Here is a 19,612-nt window from a genome sequence, read left to right on the forward strand (position 1 = left end):
AGGGGTAAAAGTGACCAGGGATTTGACCCGGGTTCGTTTGATTTTGGTTCATTCACACTGCCAGTGATTTCGCGGAATCAGAGCGTGCGTCACACACAACCCGTAAAAATGCCGTAAAGACACGTGACATCGAGGTGACTTGTAATCTCAGCAGCGTCTTAAGTTTGCTTATGAGCTGCGATCTCTCTCTCGAGAAACCACGCTTGTGCATTTTTTCTCTGATTCGATCATAAACTTGCGCATTACGTACCGTTTCACAGCTGGCGAACGATCCCGGCTTCAGCGTCATCACTACGACACGGCATTATTACGGCTTTTGTTCACACAGCGCGCGTTCCGGGACTGAACACGGCAATGTTACTAGGTCTCGACCCGGCATCGATCCCGGCATAAATCCCGGGTCGAGTTTGCGTTCACACAGAAGGCGCTCTGGCAATTTGCCGGCAATTTCCCGGGTTCAAAGCGCTGTGTGAAAGGGGCTTAACACTTCGAAGCTAACAAGACAACGTTATCTGATAGGCTACTGACAAATATATAGGGCTTAAATGTTGAACTTTCCAAATGGCACATACTCACTGGGACGCCTATTTGCGACAAAAGCCCAAATTGGGACGGCCTATATCTTCAAATGTGCGCTAAATATATGGTGTAACGAAATCAAAATTGTCAACAGTCTGTTCTTTAAATCTTTTTTTTCAATGGACAAACAAATACATAGACATATAAAATCATAACACTGAATGTGTTCATTTTGTTGTTTTAGATTAAAATAAATAAAATACAATATATGTAATATTCCACCACTGTGTTAAAATTTTGAGTGTTTTCTGTAAAATGAGACAATTTTTATCCATCTACTCCAATGAATATGGGTAGGACGCTTTTTTAAATTCAGATAGGCCTATGCCCAATTCCTTCAGAAATCATAAATGGACACCGTAAAAGTAGACTTGGAGACACCAGTGACTCTTTTCAGATAAATCTCAATAATTTTGTTTTAGAAGGAGATATCAAGAAAATTCGTTTTCCCCCCCGTTTACTGCCACCTAGTGGAATTATCAGAAACTTTCTGAAGGGGACATAGATCAAACAGGTCCTAAATTACAAATAAAAAATTTATAAAAATATATATATATATAAAATGACTTTTTACATGTGTTTATCATAAAATTGTGAATAAATACAATAATATGGTAAGTAATGTTGACAAATATTAATGGGATCGTTCACCAAAAAATACAAATTCTGTCATCATTTACTCACCCTCAAGTTGTGTTGTGCTCTTTCCGTGTGTGTGTGTGTGTGTGTGTGTGTGTGTGTGTGTGTGTGTGTGTGTGTGTGTGTGTGTGTGTGTGTGTGTGTGTGTGTGTGTGTGTCTTAAAACGCGCGCGTGCGTCAGTTGTCAGGGCAATTCTTCCCCTTGGCATTTAACTAATTCAACGTTATTGACCAGAGTGACGGCAATGAATCTCCGCCTATTTTACAATCGGCATATAGGGGTGAAGTGTTTGTGTGGAGCGACGTACCTCTTCTTCACTCTCTGCTTCACACTAGGTAAGATGGTTCGCCACATCACTTATTGAGACTCTCTTACTGTATGTAGCTACTGCCTTGCTTTACCTTGAGTTTTTGTGTGATAGCCTACTTGTATCCCATCTTTGTGCAGTAAAAAAAAAAAAAAAAAAATCGACGAAAAAAAAACATATCACTCCATCGTTTGGGATAGGCGTGTTTACGTAACGAGCTGTATGTTTGTCCGAATATGACTAATTTTATATGACATGTTCTTGTTGTCAGTAATTTAGCAAGTCGATTTCACAAATACATTGACAGTTACACAGCGCAGATAAGTTTGCTTGTAAATCCGCTGAGCGCTCTCTTGTAAATAATCGCATGTCATTCTTCATGATTTGTGAATGTGACGCGGTCCTCCAGTCCGAGATCGTCGTTCGCAACTCTTAATTTTTTTAATGCTTATAGCTCTAAAAAGTTAGTCACTATCAGTAGTGTTTCTCAACTGATGGGTCGTGGAGCGTGCACGTGCAGTCAAAGAAACAACAACGAACAGAATTCTGTTTTTCTGATGCGATTCTGATTCAGTATCTGCTGTCAGATGAGATGTTGTCATTATTCTAACGTTATTTTCTTAACTTTAATTCAAAATTTTAAAATCTCTAACCCATGGGCGTTTCGATGTTTTAAAAACATCAGGGCTCAGGGGCTGAACTCGAAACATCAGGGGCTGGGGATTGGTGGCAAAGAGGCTTGTTTGAGATGCGCCTTGCCTCGCCTGAAATATTATAATTTCTCAGTCTTGGAGGTAAAAACATAATAATAATATTAATATTCTTTCTCACACACACAATCAGTTACTCCAGTAACATATTACAGTGCAGTTCTTTACTACAGTCTGTCATTGTTCTAAAACAAAAAAAATGGACACTAAATAGAATAAATTATTATTATAAAACATTGCACACTAATCTACACTATTTTAATGGTGCTGTGGGACAATGTGAGAGACACCTATTCAATTCAATATATTATTGTGAATATTATCATTACTATATAGTGGAACAATAAAACACAATAGATGGTTTAGAACTTTTAATATTTATTGCACAGACCACAACTGGCCAAGTCTAAAAATAAATGATGCTTAAGAAATGTAGCAAAAATGAATAAATAATAATAAAAAAAATATACATACTCTCTTTGTAGTGCAAATTAAAATGATAAAACTGTCCCACAACTTCACACTAAAAAAAATGGTTTTGTTTGGTGCTTTTTACCCAAATATTTTGGGTTAAAGTAACACACATATTTGTTTGCCACCAAAACACTATTATATTGCGTTTAATTAACCTGTATAATTTCCCACTATACTTAATTATCAATCGTTAAACTAATGTAAAAGGTTTAATTTCGTGATAAAAAAAAAAAAAACGATGTGACGATTTCCAACGTATTGGATGAAGACGGCGTGCAAAGATGGTGGCAATGTGCTTGGTGTTAGAGCTAGAAGTATCAGCCAGGTAAGTATAAAGTTAATCTAAAGGCAACTGTTAGTATTTCGTAAAGTATGTTCTGGGATGCTTTTAATATATTGCACTGAAAAAAAAATGTTGGGGCTGCTTGTTCAAATTGCTTCATTAAAATGAGCTTAAGCACCACAATTTCTATATATTTTGTCCAAACTAAATTTGATTGTGTTCAATCTGCTTAAATATATGTAAAATGTAAGTTTACTTAATCCGTTTGTGTTGGATTATATAAATGATTTGTGTTGTATTAACTGAAACTGGTCGGTGCTTGTTAGTTCCCAGCATGCTTTGCATAAAGCTGAATTAAGAGAGAATAAAACATTTTGAAATTAAGTGTTATTTTATGTGTTTTTGAGAAAATTAGAAAAGGGGAAGACTTGATAGTGTGTAATTGTGTTTAATGTTCAATTACATTGGAATTATTAGAATTTAATGTTGCTTACTCTCAGACACACTCTGTCTTTCTCACGCACTGTTGAGCGTTCGCTTCGGTTTTGTCCAGTCCGGCGCCTCATAAACACACACATACCAGAGAAAAAACTTTGCAGGTCCTATGGCTGAGAGAGAGCCTACTTGGATGAAAACCGCTTCAGTGAGCTCAATTATAGTAACGCCACATATTGTCAGTAACGGTAACGGCGTTGTAACGGGGGAAACAGTAATTCTGCTTTTGGCTGTATATGCGCAGAAAAATGGAAGTCAGAAGAATACAGATCATATTTATTTTGTGTAAGCCTGAAGCTGTAGTTTCACAATGCATACACTTACGAATAACAGTAAATTACTGCAAATATTTTTTATAAAAAAAGTGACAATTTAAACGTGCTATAAATATTTATCTGTTGGGTATTTTGAGTTAAAATTTCACATACACACTTTTACATCTTGTGAAAAGGGGCACAATAGGTGCCCTTTAAATGACTGAAATCAGCGTCATCTTGACCTGCTGGATTTGTCATTCCCCCCCTGAACTTCACTACTTTGTGAAACCTTTCACAAATAAAATGTGAATAATTTTGTGTATCACAGATAGGCCTACATTAAATGCTAAAGTTTGTATGACAAAAAAATATATGCATAATTTGAGATGTGATGAAATAACCCTGGTGGATAGTGTCATGCTTTGGAAAAAATGACAAAAACTTTATGGGTTCCAAACAACAAGTGTGTGCATCATTTATGACATTTCTTTCTTTCTTTCTTTTTGGTGAATTATTCCTTTAAATCAAATGTTTCTATCATCTACCTGAAGTCTGACTGTTGTACATAATTATGGCTAAACGTGTTGCTGTGATTGGCGGAGGAACCTCTGGGCTGACCTGCATCAAATGCTGCCTGGATGAAGGCCTGGAGCCAGTGTGTTTTGAGACCAGTGATGACATTGGAGGTCTTTGGAGGTTTAAGGTGAGATATGTTTATATGATTGGGCCCACTGAAATTGTACATACTGTATGAATAAAATAAGGGGACCAAGCACTGAACCCTGAGGCATAGTTCATTGCAGACCATCAATAATTAAGGTGCTGCGAGAAACGTATGCAGTTTACTTCTTGTCTTTCTATTTTAGGAAATTCCAGATCCAGATCGTGCTAGTATTTACCACTCTTTGATTATCAACTCTTCAAAGGAGATGATGTGCTACAGTGATTTCCCTATCCCTGCCCACTTCCCAAACTACATGCACAACTCCCTCATCATGGACTACTTCCGAATGTATGCTGAGCACTTCCAGCTCAAACGGCACATCCATTTCCAGGTCTGGCCTAAAAAAGCTTATGTGAACTGTGAAGTTAGGAATATACTGTACCTCATATATATCTTAAGTTTTTGAGGTTTCAAAGATTCACAAATTCATGTTTTGTGTTTCTTAGACAAAAGTCCTTCATGTTACCCCAAGGCCAGACTTCCCTCACTCTGGTCAATGGGATGTAGAGACAGAGTCCAAGGATGGTCTGAGAGAGAAGCAGGTGTTTGATGCTGTGATGGTCTGTACCGGTCACCACTGTCACCCTCATCTCCCCCTAAAGGACTTTCCAGGTGCAGTACATGTGATGACTAAGCAAACACTATGTCTGAAGAGCAACAACGTAAAGTTATTAAAAGCCAAACTGGGCTTAAAATAAGTTAAAGGTATAGTTCACTTTGAAATTAAATTTTGGTATGTTTTAGCTTACCTCAAGGGCATCCAAGATGTAGGTGTCATTTTTTCCGCAGTAGTTTCAATTTTGATATTTTTAGGTCAAACCGTTCTTGTCTGTCAGTCATATAATGCAGGTCGATGGTCACTGTCTCAAAGAGCATGCACAGAGTCCAAATTAAAACAATTCCCCATCGTCCAAATTAAACAATTCCCCATCGTAAGTACACATTGATGGCCCAAGACACGAAACGAGCGGTTTGTGTGAGATAACGAACAGTATTTATATCGTTTTTACCTCTTGTACACAGCCACGTCCAAGTGATCTGAGAGCGCGGGCGGGTATAGATATATACACTAGATGTCGCATTGGCTACGGTTTCGTTCCAATGAACTGCAGTAGCCAAGGTGACTTCTATTGTATATTAGATTTAATCATCTCAGCCTTAGATTTATTCAACTCTATCTGTGTCTGTAAAGGTGTGAACCAAATGGCCCATACAGATGTTTGGCCCAAAGAAACTGACTGGTGTGAATGCGATCTCCTGTGGGAGGCCCTAACAGTTTTCTATTGTTTGTAGCCCATTTGTCTTCATGTATAAAGTTATGTCTCACAGACTTAACTTTGGGTTAAGACTGTTGAAGGACGACATGCTAACATCGCTGCTGAAGGACTGCTACACTACAAACGTTCAATAAATTATTTTCCCCACAAGAACTCTGGTCAAGCTTACTTATTTTATGTATTGGAGAAATCTAATACATTGGCGAGCCACCCAAACCACTGCTCGGCCAAATACATCAAAATCTAACAGTTGTCTAGCGCTTGAATGTTTCAATTAGAAAGATTTAAAAAAAGCGTGCAAGTGACAAACTTTCATGACAACGCAGCACTGGTCCAACAGTGACCATCGACCTGCATTATATGACTGACAGACAAGAACGGTTTGACCTAAAAATATAAAAATTGAAACTACTGCGGAAAAAAAGACACCTACATCTTGGATGCCCTTGAGGTAAGCTAAAACATACCAAAATTTAATTTCAAAGTGAACTATCCCTTTAAGTGCAGTTATAATTTCATTGCCTGCTGAGCTTTACGCATTGTTGCTTGGCTGAGAGCTCACTCAGTCGCTTTCTCTCACACACATGCACTCACTGTGAGAGAAAGAGAGAGCACATGCAGGGCTCGAGAACTGTTGGACCAGTGCTGCGTTGTCATGAAAGTTTGTCACTTGCACGCTTTTTTAAAATCTTTCTAATTGAAACATTCAAGCGCTAGACAACTGTTAGATTTTGATGTATTTGGCCGAGCAGTGGTTTGGGTGGCTCGCCAATGTATTAGATTTCTCCAATACATAAAATAAGTAAGCTTGACCAGAGTTCTTGTGGGGAAAATAATTTATTGAACGTTTGTAGTGTAGCAGTCCTTCAGCAGCGATGTTAGCATGTCGTCCTTCAACAGTCTTAACCCAAAGTTCTGTCTGTGAGACAGAACTTTATACATGAAGACAAATGGGCTACAAACAATAGAAAACTGTTAGGGCCTCCCACAGGAGATCGCATTCACACCAGTCAGTTTCTTTGGGCCATACATCTGTATGGGCCATTTGGTTCACACCTTTACAGACACAGATAGAGTTGAATAAATCTAAGGCTGAGATGATTAAATCTAATGCACAGTAACAATGTAAATGCTTCTGACTAAAGTTAACTGAAAATACACATCATCTTTCACAACGCAAAAGATAACTCGCGCGCACTGTGCACAAACTGCACGCCTGAAGCATGTGGCCAGAAAGCTACGTCTGACAGCACGTGAATACTGAATTGAGCTCTCTTTCACGTCTTCTTGTGCTTGAATGGACAATTTCACACAAAATTATGTCAAAATGCCCATTTGACATGCATCCTAGTAAATATAGTCGGTTATGAGTTAACTGAATGTAAACAGTCAAGAAATAAAACGCATGTGTATACTTGCATTATATCTTAAAGTGACAGCAGCCTAATTGTACTACTGCTGCCTGTTTTTTAATGTTAATCTATCAAACAAAAGACTCACTGAAATAAATAAATAAAATCACTCAATGCTCTTGACAGAATAACTAACTTTAATAGGATTCATCTATGTTTAATTTATACAGTTAAGGCTATGCAGTGTTATTTTACATTTGATTACTTTATTCAATTTCTGTCTTTAATCTACCTAATCTGTATCTAACTACTGTTAGATCTAACAAAAAAACCTAAAAAAAGGATAGTTTATTTAATTTGCATCTTTGTTGTTTATTTGTGCTGTTGCTTGTAGTTTGAATATTTGTTCTTCATTTTTTACAGACTGTTTACGTGACTTTAATAGTGTTTGAAATTTATATTTTATATTTATATTATATTTATGTCAAATTTTTTTCATTTGCATTGTTCTTGCATTCCATGTAAAAAGTCTGGCGAGTAAAATAAAAAATTTACTAGCCAATGGTGACTCAAGCTTCAGTGTGCACCAGAGAGGGTTGCAAAGCTCTGGTACAGTTGTTGTAGCATTAAGCAGAATCTCAGGCAGTTGAACAGAAATATTGTTTAATGATTATTAAGTTTACAAGTTTTTGCAAAGAATGATTCAACTAGCTTTAAAAATTATTAAATATCAAGTCAATTATTTAAATATGTTTTTTTTTTTTATATAAATACTGAATGCAATGGCAGGCTTAAAGTCCCCCTGTGGTGAAAATCAAGCTTTCAGTGTTGTTGATATGTCTATATAGTGTTTTTAATATGCTTTAAGACAAAACATGTTGAGTATTTTCTTCTTAAAATGCTGTGAAACAAAGACAGTCTCAAAAACGCGGTTAAATCGCTGGTCTTTCTGACGTCACAAACTGCCTTGTAACCAATCACATCAACGTAATCTTTAACAAGTGGATCTCTGAGCTGGTGTGAGTGAGTGGAGGCGGGCTAATTTGCATATTCATAGAACTGCATACACTAAATGAGGCTAGGGTGTAGAGTTACATTCAAGCTATTTTAAGCCTTTACGAATGTATTTATTTTTTTCAAGGAAAAGACACTTAAATATGTCATTCTGGGGATACAATTACTAACTACAGGGGGACTTTAACTTAAAGGTATAGCGGAGGATCTTTCCAAATTTTAGATAAGACCCGCCCTCTCCACTTTTTGAAAAGTTTGATTGATTCACCAGAATGATTGACAATTAGGAGGACCAATAGTTTAGACTACCCACCAGGAAGTAAAACATCCTCCGCTATACCTTTAAACAGTGATATCCTTTCTATTTTATAGTGGCTAATTGTTTAAATTGCTCTGTAGGAATAGACATGTTTAAGGGGAAAATCTTCCACAGCCGTGACTACAAAAACCCTGAAGAATGGCGAGGGAAGAGGGTAGTTGTGATTGGCCTTGGGAACTCTGGAGGAGATATTGCTGTAGAACTGAGCAGAATGGCCAAACAGGTGATATGCCACAAATACAGTATAAATAATTATAGTGTATAAATAATTATTATACTCTTATTAAAGCCTCCACTGTAAAATAAATTCTAACCTCTCCAAGTCAAAATTTTCTAGTGACTGGTCACATCTAAATTTTTTAATTGGCCCAAGTGCAATTCTTGTTGCAATACTCTGTTAACATTGGCTCAATGAGAAATAATACATCAGACTAATTGAAAAATGTAGATGTTATCAGTCATTAGAAATGTTTGACTTGGGGATGTAATTTTTTTTTACAGTGTCTGCATTCCACATTGTTTCCCTTACTTACTTTCCATTAATTCTAGGTTTATCTGAGCACCCGAAAGGGATCTTGGATACTAAATCGTGTAGGAGACAATGGTGTTCCATCAGATATGATATTTAGGAACAGAATGCGTGGTTGGCTTAATCAAATATTGCCTTTTGGATTAATCAACAATTTGAGAGAGAAACAACTCAATAAACGGTTCAACCACAAGCTCTATGGGCTGCAGCCTGCGCACAGGTACTGGGAACACTGGAGCAAACAAGACTCTGCTGACTTTGGTCCATGAAAGTGTCTTTGCTGCAATTGACCATTTTCATGGTGTACTAGATAATGTCTTTTGTTTATTTCCCAGATTTTCAAGCCAGCATGCCACGATCAATGATGATTTACCAAACCGGATCCTCTCAGGTACCGTCTCTGTCAAGCCGAATGTGCAAGAGTTTCGTGGATCAAGTGTGGTTTTTGAGGATGGCACAGTTGAGGATGACATTGATCTGGTGGTGTTTGCCACAGGATACACTTTCTCATTCCCCTTCCTGTCTTCACATGTAATTCCTGTCTCAAAGAACAAGGTATCCCTGTACAAATATGTGTATCCCCCAGCATTAGAGTGCCCAACTTTAGCCGTGATTGGTCTAATCCAGCCTCTGGGAGCCATTACACCCGTCTCTGAGATGCAAGCGCGCTGGGCCACGCGTGTTTTTAAAGGTATCAAACATGATGCTGAACTTCTACACAGAAAACTAAGGGCTGTTCCTAATATATATATTCATATTCCTACAATTCAGAACAACAAAGGTATACTTATACTAATACCAATACTATTAATATATGAATATATTGTCAGGGTTCTCCTCTGACAGTTCTGTCTGTCTCTTTGTTTGTGTTGTGCTTAAAGGACAAGTTCGGTATTTTACACTTAAAGCCCTGTTTACAGATTGTTTCTGATGAAATCGAATGGTTAAGATTAAAATTTGGACACATGCTGTTGTCCCGAGAATTTTAGGTTTCTTTCGCTTCTCCCCCCCACCTACATAATGGCTGCATATGCCGAGTGGTCAGGGGTGTTCACTGATATGCTCACACAAAAATCGCTACAAAAGACGCTTTCCAACAGGTTTTATCGTAGTTTTTGTCAAAAAAAAAAAAAAAAAAAAACTTGGACAAAAACAACGATAAAACCTGTTGGAAAGCGTCTTTTGTAGCGATTTTTGTGTGAGCATATCAGTGAACACCCCTGACCACTCGGTGAGTTTCACGTCTTTGTAAACGAAAGTTTAATGCGTTTTTTGGAAGGATTGTTCCAGTGCCCATATGCAGCCATTATGTAGGTGGGGGGGAGAAGCGAAAGAAACCTAAAATTCTCGGGACACCAGCATGTGTCCAAATTTGAATCTTAACCGTTCTATTTCATCAGAAACGATCTGTAAACAGGGCTTTAAGTGTAAAATACCGAACTTGTCCTTTAAACACATGGCTCTGCCTTTCTTTGTTTTGGCCATGTGCTCCTTTTGTCCTGCCTCCTTGTTTCCAATTACCACGCCCCCTTGATTAGTCCTTGTTGAGTCCTCCTTTGTCTGAGTGTGCTCACCTGTTCCTCGTGTTCTCAGCTCCCTTTTTAATGTGTTTCTTTCCCTCTTGTTTTGCTGTGTTATATTCGTTGCAAGTAGTCTGTAGTTATTTCTTGTTCAAATTACTTAGCTCTAATCTGTCTATTCCAGCGTATCCTTGCTATGGTTTAGTATATTTTCCCCCTTAGTTTTCTCTGCTCTAGAGTTCACAGTTACTTTTAATTAAGCAAAGACTTCTTATAATTAACAATTAGTGACTTTTTCTTGTTTTTGTTCTTTGTATTCATCCTTTTTGACTGGTTTAAAGTTCTGAAAGTTACAGTCTGATGACATGGTACTTAAAAATATAGGGGTACAATTGCAGGGTATGATTATTCTTTCTAAGTTATATATGAACATGTCAGAACATTAAGTACACAGTGTTTTTGTACATAAACTGTGATATGCTCTCTAGAACTTTGCAAACTGCCTCCAATGAGTGCAATGATGAAGGACATTAAAGCAAAAGAGGAAGCATTGGCTCAAAGGTTGACTATATAACACAGCATTTACACAATTTTTTTAGTTAAAATGTAATTTAAGTGCATCTGGATGACTCTTTATCATACTGTCATGCAGGTATGTTGCCGCCCAGAGACACACTATCGAGGTGGACTACATCCCCTACATGGATGATTTGGCTCAACAAGTGGGTGCCCGTCCATCTATCCCGAAGCTGCTCCTGACAGACCCGAGACTGGCTCTGAACATCATCTTTGGGCCCTGCACTTCATACCAGTTTCGCTTGCACGGACCGGGGCGATGGGAAGGTGCACGGCAGGCAATCCTGACTCAGTGGGATCGAGTCACAGAGCCCCTGAAAACACGCTGTGCACCGGAGCTGCAGTCACAGCGCTTTTCTTATTCACTCTTATTCTCAGTGTCTGTTGCAGCGCTGCTCTCTGCTCTGTATTACAGTAGGGCCAGTCTGCACTCACTCATAGCAGACCCTACATCGCTCCTCGACAAGATCAGGGCTTTTGTACCATTGCCAGTGACCACACAGTGATCATGTAATGTGTATCAGAAACTTAACATACTTTATTTGAAATCTAACATAACAAGTGTACTTCAATTAGGGTGAATTGTAGTCAACATCATGAAAATTTTGTAATTGACACATCATTTACATAAAATGCTTGATACTGAATCACAGAGTGCCTAAACATGTGTAACTCAGTTTGTGTATAATGACATTTAATTTCATTGTTACTGATTGTATGTGCAGTTTTGTATGTAATTATGTTGCACTATCAAACTAGTTTGATGTATTAGAGTTCCAAGTATTATTTTAATGATTTATCACTCCCAACTGCTGCAGTTGTTAGCATGTCTGTTTAGCATGGTAATTTACTCTAATATGCTGATATTGAGAATAGTAATGGCCGATTAAATTGTGTAGCAATTCAAATCTTAAAAAAGGTAATTATAATATTAGTGAAATAAAATGCCAGTTTAGTCTACTTAATCAGAGTGCACTTTTCATAACTGTTTCTTAACACTCTTAAAGGGATAGTTCACTCAAAAATGAAAATCAGCCCATGATTTACTCACCCTCAAGTCATCCTATGTGTATATGACATTCTTCTTTCAGACAAATACAATTGCAGTTATATTAAAAAATATCCTTCCTCTTCCAAGCTTTATAATGGCAGTCAATGGCCTTATATTTTTGGAATTTCATCAAAGTGCATCCATCCATGATAAAAGTGCTCTACATGGCTCTGGAGGGGTTAATAAAGGCCTTCTGAAGTGAAGCGATGTGTTCGTGTTAGAAAAATATCCATATTTAAAACTTTATCAACTAAAATTCCCGCAGACGGCCTAGGCAAGTCGACTTATGCCAAAAGAGTAACACTTTACGATGTAGGAGTATCGTAAGTTTAGACGCCTCTCGCGGTTCAAACAAACAGGGCTGGGTAACAAACTCAAGTTTCGCTGACATTTCTCTTTAAAAATGGACATTTTAGACTTCTAAATTGTGACTGGTGTTTTGTTTTGCTCTATCCTCTGCGCGTCCACGTTCGTTATTACGTTGAGCGTCAAGGTCAAGGGTTACTCTTTCGCCGTAACTCTTTTCCATCGCAGGCTGTGGAGCTTCCTGCTATGATTGCTGGTCCTTCTCATGGAGGACCCAGCAACTCATTTGGGGCTCCCTTGGAGGACTGAATGTCTATTGCTGCATCGGGGGGTGGGCTAGAGTCCTCTGGGGAAGATAATTCGGCTGCGCAACCCCCTTTGGGGAGAGTAGCGTTGTTTGAATCCGACCCGGAGCTAACTGCCTGCTTCCCCGGGCTGCAGCAGGTGTCTGGCTCGAGTGGAACCCTCCACCGTGTCCCGAACTTTCGTGGTTGGACGATTGGTATCTCAGGGCGGGACGTGCTGAACAGCAGCCATTAGCCACACAGCTCCAGTGCCATTCTTCCCGGAAGTGCACGAGGAGGTCACAAAGTCGTGGGCATGTCTGTTGTCCTCCTGGTCCCCCTTGCATGGTGTCTAGAACTTACCAGCTCACCTCACTGGGTCATTCGGATGATCAGACTCAGCTATGCGACAAGCCTGCCTTATTGGCCCACCCGGACCTCCCAGAACTCATTCTCCTCCTGGTGGATCTCCCTGAGGAAGGACCTGCTTTCTCAGGGACAGGTCACCATTTGGCACCCGCATCCAGACCTCTGGAACCTCCATGTGTGTTCTCTGGACGGGACGCAGACCGGATGCCTACCTCCAGCGGTAGTTCACACTATCACTTCATCTAGAGGCCCCTCTACAAGGCACACTTATGCTTTGAAGTGGAACCTCTTCATTGATTGGTGCTCTAAGACCCCCGTAGGGCACATTGATGCCCTGTCAATGTGCTTTCTTTTCTGCAAGACGGGTTGGAGCAGAGGCTGTCTCCCTCCACCCTAAAAAAGTATGTTGCCGCTGTTGCAGAACACCACAATGCAGTAGACGGTAAGTCTCTGGGGAAACCAGACTTTGTCATCAGGTTCATGAGAGGCATCAGGAGTTTGAATCCTCCTCGTCCACCCCTCATTCCCTCTTGGGATCTCTCTCTGGTCTTGATGGCCATACAGAGAGCACCCTTTTAGTAGCCTGGGAAAACCCAGACAACTTCTGGCAAATTTAGATTTGCTCTGCAAGTAGTCTGGCAAAGAGCTCATTCAAGCCCATTTCTAATCCGTCGAAATCGCGGCACCAATCAGAAACGTTGGGGCGGGCTTTACACAATGACGATCGCTCTGATTGATTTTAGGTCTATCCAATTGCGCCCAGAGGCATTTGAGCGACGTCCATTGGTGAAGCGCACCATATAAATGCATTATTATATTCAAATTGAAAACACATGAGGACAGTCTCCATGAAAGACCCACTGGCAGATGAACGTGCTACTACATTTCTAGATTTAATAGAGGATTTTAACTGTGACAAGATGATTGACAGGGCAGATTACGTGACAGGATGCACGCGACAGATCCGTCTGATAAAGATGACGAAGTAGTATGTCCCAAAGCTTGCCTACTTTTTTGCTACACATTCAAAAGTAAATACCTTTTCTTCACAAAAATAGTACATACTTTTATGGCGTAGTGTAACTTAGGCGAATTGGGACGCAGCATATGGCTTTACACGATGACGATCGCTCTGATTGGTTTTAGGTCTATCCAATTGCGCCCAGAGGCATTTGAGCGACGTCCGTTGGTGACGCCCCTTTGGAAATGAGTTATTAAAGGGATAGTTCACTTTGAAATACATTTTTGGTATGTTTTAGCTTACCTCAAGGGCATCCAAGATGTAGGTGTCTTTTTTTCCGCAGTAGTTTCAATTTAGATATTTTTAGGTCAAACCGTTCTTGTCTGTCAGTCATAATGCAGGTCTATGGTCATTATCTCAAAACACAAGCACAGAGTCCAAATTAAAACAATTCCCCGTCGTCCAAATTAAACAATTCCCCATCGTAAGTACACATTGATGGCCTAAGACACGAAACGAGCGGTTTGTGTGAGAAAACGAACAGTATTAAATATCGTTTTTACCACTTATACGCATCCATGTCGAAGTGATCTGATCTGACGTGTGCGCAGACTGGTGCATAGATATATACACACTAGATGTCGCCTTGTCTACGGCAGTTCATTGGAACGAATGTCTTTAAGGCGACATCTAGTGTATATATCTATGCACCAGTCTGCGTACACGTCAGATCAGATCACTTCGACATGGCTGCGTATAAGTGGTAAAAACGATATAAATACTGTTCGTTTTCTCATACAAACCGCTCGTTTCGTGTCTTAGGCCATCAATGTGTACTTACGATGGGGAATTGTTTAATTTGGACTCTGTGCTTGTGTTTTGAGATAATGACCATAGACCTGCATTATGACTGACAGACAAGAACGGTTTGACCAAAAAATATCAAAATTGAAACTACTGCGGAAAAAAAGACACCTACATCTTGGATGCCCTTGAGGTAAGCTAAAACATACCAAAAATTTATTTCAAAGTGAACTATCCCTTTAATGAAGCTTTGCCAGACCATAACTCTACTACTGTAGTTACTACTGAGAATGGTCTGGTTTTAACCAGGCTACCCTTTTAGCCCTTGCAGTCAGTAGAGACTAAGTTACTATCTTTCAAGACAGCGCTCCTGACTGCGCTCACATCCATTACAGTTTTTTTTTCAATTGCTAACAAGCATTGTTCAATACTGAAACCACATTTTCAAAACTCTTCACAAATTCAGCGACACACAAGTGTATACGGACCAACCTGTGAATAATTGTTCATTGCTTTTAGACAAAATGCATTCAATCACCACATTTTTCAAAATCCACAAACACTTTTGTCTTTCATACTCCACAAACTGCAAATAACTATATATTTGCAGGATATTTTTCAAATGCTAACACACTGCTTTCAAAACTGATAAATGCACATTCAAATCAGAATGATGGCAAATTTCAAGCATTTCTGCAGCAATATTTTGAAATATAGAAAATCTTAGCAGAAAATGAAATAATAATCATTCCAAGCTAATTGCAATTTCAGCTCAAAGCCAACCCAGGTGTCCTGCTTTAGTCTCATTACCATGTTTTAGTAAAAGGGGATAGCTTGGAACTGATTTTGTTTGGAAATATGGATCACAGAAGACAGGTTGGTGGGGAAAGAGGAGTAGTACGAGGGAGAGTGTGTGGAGGACAATGGAGAGGAAGACCAAGAGTGGTGATATCTGATGAAATAAGGGCCACAATTATTGACCATGTTGTGAACCATGGTCTTACTTTGAGAGAGGCCGGTCTAAGGGTAAAACCAAATCTGCACCGCTCAACAGTTGCGTCAATAGTACGCATTTTCCAGCAAAACAACAGGTGAGATTATATATATATTACAGTACAATACAATATGTCTAAATTTTGAAACCTATTACAATACAGTAATTGTTGTGTTTTAGGATCCAAAGGTTGCCTCAGAGAGGAGGGAGAGGCAGAATCTTTTCAGATGTACAGTAAATTGCCATTGTTGACCTGGTAATTGCCAACAATGCAATAAAACTGCGGGAAATTCTGGATAGAGTGCTGGCAGACAATATCACTTTTGGAAATGTGAATATGGTCAGCACAACGACAATTGCCAGAGTCCCAGAGAAACATAAATAAGGATGAAGCAATTGTACACTGTACCCTTTGAGAGAAACATTGAACGAGTGAAAGAACTCCGGTATCAGTATGTCCAGGTAAGATAACCAAACAGGGTACATACACATGCAGTTCTGCATAATTTAAATTACTGTAAAACTGTCTGTAATTTAGAGGGTAATGGAGATGGAAGCCAGCCAAATTCCACATACTTTTATCTTTGTGGATGAAGCTGGATTCAACTTGGCAAAAACACAACGCAGGGGAAGAAATGTCATTGGACAGAGAGCAACCGTGGATGTCCCAGGCCAGAGATGAGCTAACATCACGATGTGTGCAGCACTGTCCAATGATGGTTTGCTGTTACACTCATTGGCCCCTACAGTACCGAGAGGCTTTTTTTTTTTCTGAATGACCTGCATAATCAACTTGTGCCAGCAGAGGAGAGAAGGCGAGGAGCATCAAACTGCCCTACCTTCGTTGTTGTGTGGGATAATATGGCATTCCACCACTCTGCTGCAGTCACAGACTGGTTCGCTGCAAATCCCAGGATGTCAGTATTATTCCTGCCTCCATACTCCCCCTTCTTAAATCCATAGAGGAGTTTTTCTCTGCATGGAGGTGGAAGGTTTATGACCACCATCCACATGACCAGATGAGACCAGTGGAGACATTTCTCCTGAAGACTGCCGGGGTTGGATTAGACATTCCAGAAGATACTTTCCAAGATGCATTGTCAGAAGACATCAGATGTGATGTTGATGAGAACTTGTGGCCTAATGCAAGAGAGAGGGAGGACTAGAACCTTCACAGGACTTTACAATGAGTGATTAGACTACACGTGTTGTTGATGTGTTGACTTTCTCTTTTTTTCTTTTTTTTTTTTGCCCTGGAATTTCAAGATTATTATTTTTTTTTCACCTATTTACAGTATTTTCACAAATAAAGTAATATATTCAAACACAAAACAAATAGTTTCTGATTCATTGTTATATATATATATATATATATATATATGGATAGATATATGCTTTAGTACATTCAATAAATAAAAAAAACTGTTATTCTATAATTAAATACTGTTTATGTGAAAATTCATTCAAACTTGAAAAAAAAAAAAATCATAATTTATGTAATTCTCCCTGTTGCTAGTGTTTTTTAGGTCAATATGTTATGAGTGACATGCATGTTTTCTGAATGAGAATTTGTTGCCAGTGATTGGTGGAACGAGCTAATTTTGAGACTTGTATGAAGTGTTTTGTTGGTCTGAGTGAGTTTTGGAGGATTGATATTTGGCCAAAATTAATGTTGGTAATGCAGACTGTATGAAAAGTTTTGAATATTTCAGTATTGAACACTGCTTGTTAGTAATTTAAGAAAACTGTGTGAGGGTGGGGGACCTGCAGTCCAAAGACAAGCCATTCCCCCTTGTCGTGAGAGCTTACTCAACTCTGAATGTTGCTTGCATCTGGGCATTGGCACACGACACCTCTCTGGCAGATATATGCAGAGCTGCGAGCTGAGCGACACCTAACACATTCGCGAGATCTCCAAGTGGAGCCGGTGTCTTCTCGTGTGTAATGAACAAACAAATAAAATGCAGGACGGATGTCTGTGTGTCTCGCTTGCTGCACTCTGAGAACAGGATACGAGTGATTAATCTCCTCTTCAGGTGAGTTACCCGGCTGTTAAACCCTGGTGGAGTTCCTCCAGCATCCTCGGCAGTCAGATGCAGCAGAGCCATCTGACGCCAGGTCTAGTACTTGTGTGTTTTGGTCAGCCCCTGTACTAGACTACATTTTTCAAATAACATGAATACATTTTTCACTTAGACACAAACACCAGCAAAACTCTAAGTACCTACAGGTCAGTTTGTATATTCTTGTCAAAACTGTTCAACTTAAGTTCAAAACCTAACATAATGCAAAATTAAATAAAATGGCAATTTGCTAAATTTCTACAGTAATTCCTGAAATATATTCCAAATCTAAAACATTCAGTACCATCTCAAAACCATTAGATGTAGCTGAACACCTACACATTCTTGTTCTTGTTTTGTAAAGAAGCTTAACAAAAGCAAACATTGTATAATGCTACCTGTTGTTTGTGTTTTTAGGTCATTGTTTTGGGAGGTGACAAAGTGAGTTTGTTGGGTGACAACCTTTGAGATTATGGAAGAATAAGTTGATTTGAAAGATGTATAAATTGTTAAGGTAGTTTTAGTGCATTTTGAATTTGAAGGTTGAAGGTTGGTTATGACAACTGTGTGAAGAGTTTTGAAAAAGTGACCGTTGAGAAGTGTGTCCTAGCCATTGATAAAAAATAATAATAATTCAATTGCTAACAAGCATCATCATTAAAGCCACATTTTCAAAACAATTCACACATTCAGCGAAACAGAAGTCTGTGCGGTCCAAACTGTGAATAATATTTCATTGCTTTCATGCTAAATGGATTTAATGACCACATTCATATTCATATTCATATTCACACTCACACCTACAGGCAAACTTGCAGTCTCCATTTCACCTGGTATGTCTTTGGAATGTGGGGGAAACCCAGAGGAAACAAATGGAGACACATACAATCACACAGAAAGGCCTCCTGGCAGAGCTGGGACTCCAATACTGCACATACGTCATTATACTATACAGTACATGTTGATGATATTTTTTGTATCAAACTGCAAACTGCTGCATTTTTCATTCATTCTTTGTGCAGTAATACAGTCAGTAAATTAAAAGATCTTATTCATACCCTCTAATGAAAAACTGATTTATTTGAAAAATAATTCAAACTTTAAAGATAAAAGCTCCCTGTTAGTGTTTTTTTAGGTCAGTGTGTTTTTTAGGCAATGTATGTTTTCTAAATGAGAATTGTTGCCAGTTTCCAGTGAACAAGCTCAGTTTGAGACATATGAAATGTTTTGTTGGTCTGAGTTTTGGAGGTGAGATTAACTGTTTGGCCAAGATGCATGTTGGTAATTCAGACTGTATGAAGAGTTTTGAAAAAATGGTTTCAGTATTGACCGATGCTTTTTAGCAATTGAAAAAAAAAACTGTAATAACAAAAAACAAAAAAGCTCTATTTTTTGTGTAAAAGCCGTTTCACATCAAAAGTGAAATTGTGTAGCCTGCTCCCTGAATTGTCGCGCATATTCATTTGTGGATGTCAACTGAATCTGTAAGTCAGCTACACTGTTTACTTCTGAATAATATATTTTATTCTGGTGCGCTTAAAGGAATACTTCAGGATTTAGCATTAAGCTTTGTATTAGTAGAAAACCTGTAGTATTTTCGAATTGCCGTGCTTTCCACCCTCATATCCCCCTGAGATGAGAGATTTATGTATTTTTTGTCTGGAAAAAATCCTCAGATGACGCAAAAATCGTCATTTTTTGCGTCATCGGAGGATTTTCTGGCC

The 19,612-nt window shown here is 38.8% G+C and overlaps 2 protein-coding genes across 3 annotated transcripts in view; one reads left to right on the plus strand and one right to left on the minus strand.

The window, feature by feature from the left end:
- Nucleotides 1–19,612, minus strand: part of myoc (myocilin) — a 261,947-nt gene that overhangs the window by 117,073 nt on the left and 125,262 nt on the right. The gene's annotated exons all lie outside the window — the stretch shown is intronic.
- Nucleotides 1,436–12,081, plus strand: LOC309481761 (flavin-containing monooxygenase 5-like). Of its 2 annotated transcripts, none has more exons than XM_082146820.1 (9): nt 1,436–1,554; nt 4,297–4,448; nt 4,612–4,800; nt 4,916–5,081; nt 8,512–8,654; nt 8,981–9,180; nt 9,296–9,741; nt 10,969–11,041; nt 11,133–12,081. In XM_082146820.1, exons 2-9 carry the CDS (start codon nt 4,317–4,319, stop codon nt 11,560–11,562), a joined length of 1,779 nt encoding a protein of 592 aa, XP_082002946.1. In that variant the 5' UTR covers nt 1,436–1,554; nt 4,297–4,316; the 3' UTR covers nt 11,563–12,081. The 2 variants fall into 2 exon arrangements, with proteins under 2 accessions (XP_082002946.1, XP_082002947.1); XM_082146821.1 differs by having other exon boundaries at nt 1,437–1,554; nt 9,296–9,651; nt 11,133–12,079.

This window comes from Leuciscus leuciscus (assembly GCF_965113295.1).
Source record: "Leuciscus leuciscus genome assembly, chromosome: 19".
NCBI classification, from domain to species: domain Eukaryota; kingdom Metazoa; phylum Chordata; class Actinopteri; order Cypriniformes; family Leuciscidae; genus Leuciscus; species Leuciscus leuciscus.

Bases quoted from the DNA above. Each gene is read 5' to 3' on its own strand.
- LOC309481761 (XM_082146820.1), top strand. From the start codon at position 4,317: ATGGCTAAACGTGTTGCTGTGATTGGCGGAGGAACCTCTGGGCTGACC. The intron at 4,801-4,915 runs GTCTGGCCTAAA...TGTGTTTCTTAG, and splicing joins AACGGCACATCCATTTCCAG to ACAAAAGTCCTTCATGTTAC. The intron at 9,181-9,295 runs GTACTGGGAACA...TTTATTTCCCAG, and splicing joins GGGCTGCAGCCTGCGCACAG to ATTTTCAAGCCAGCATGCCA.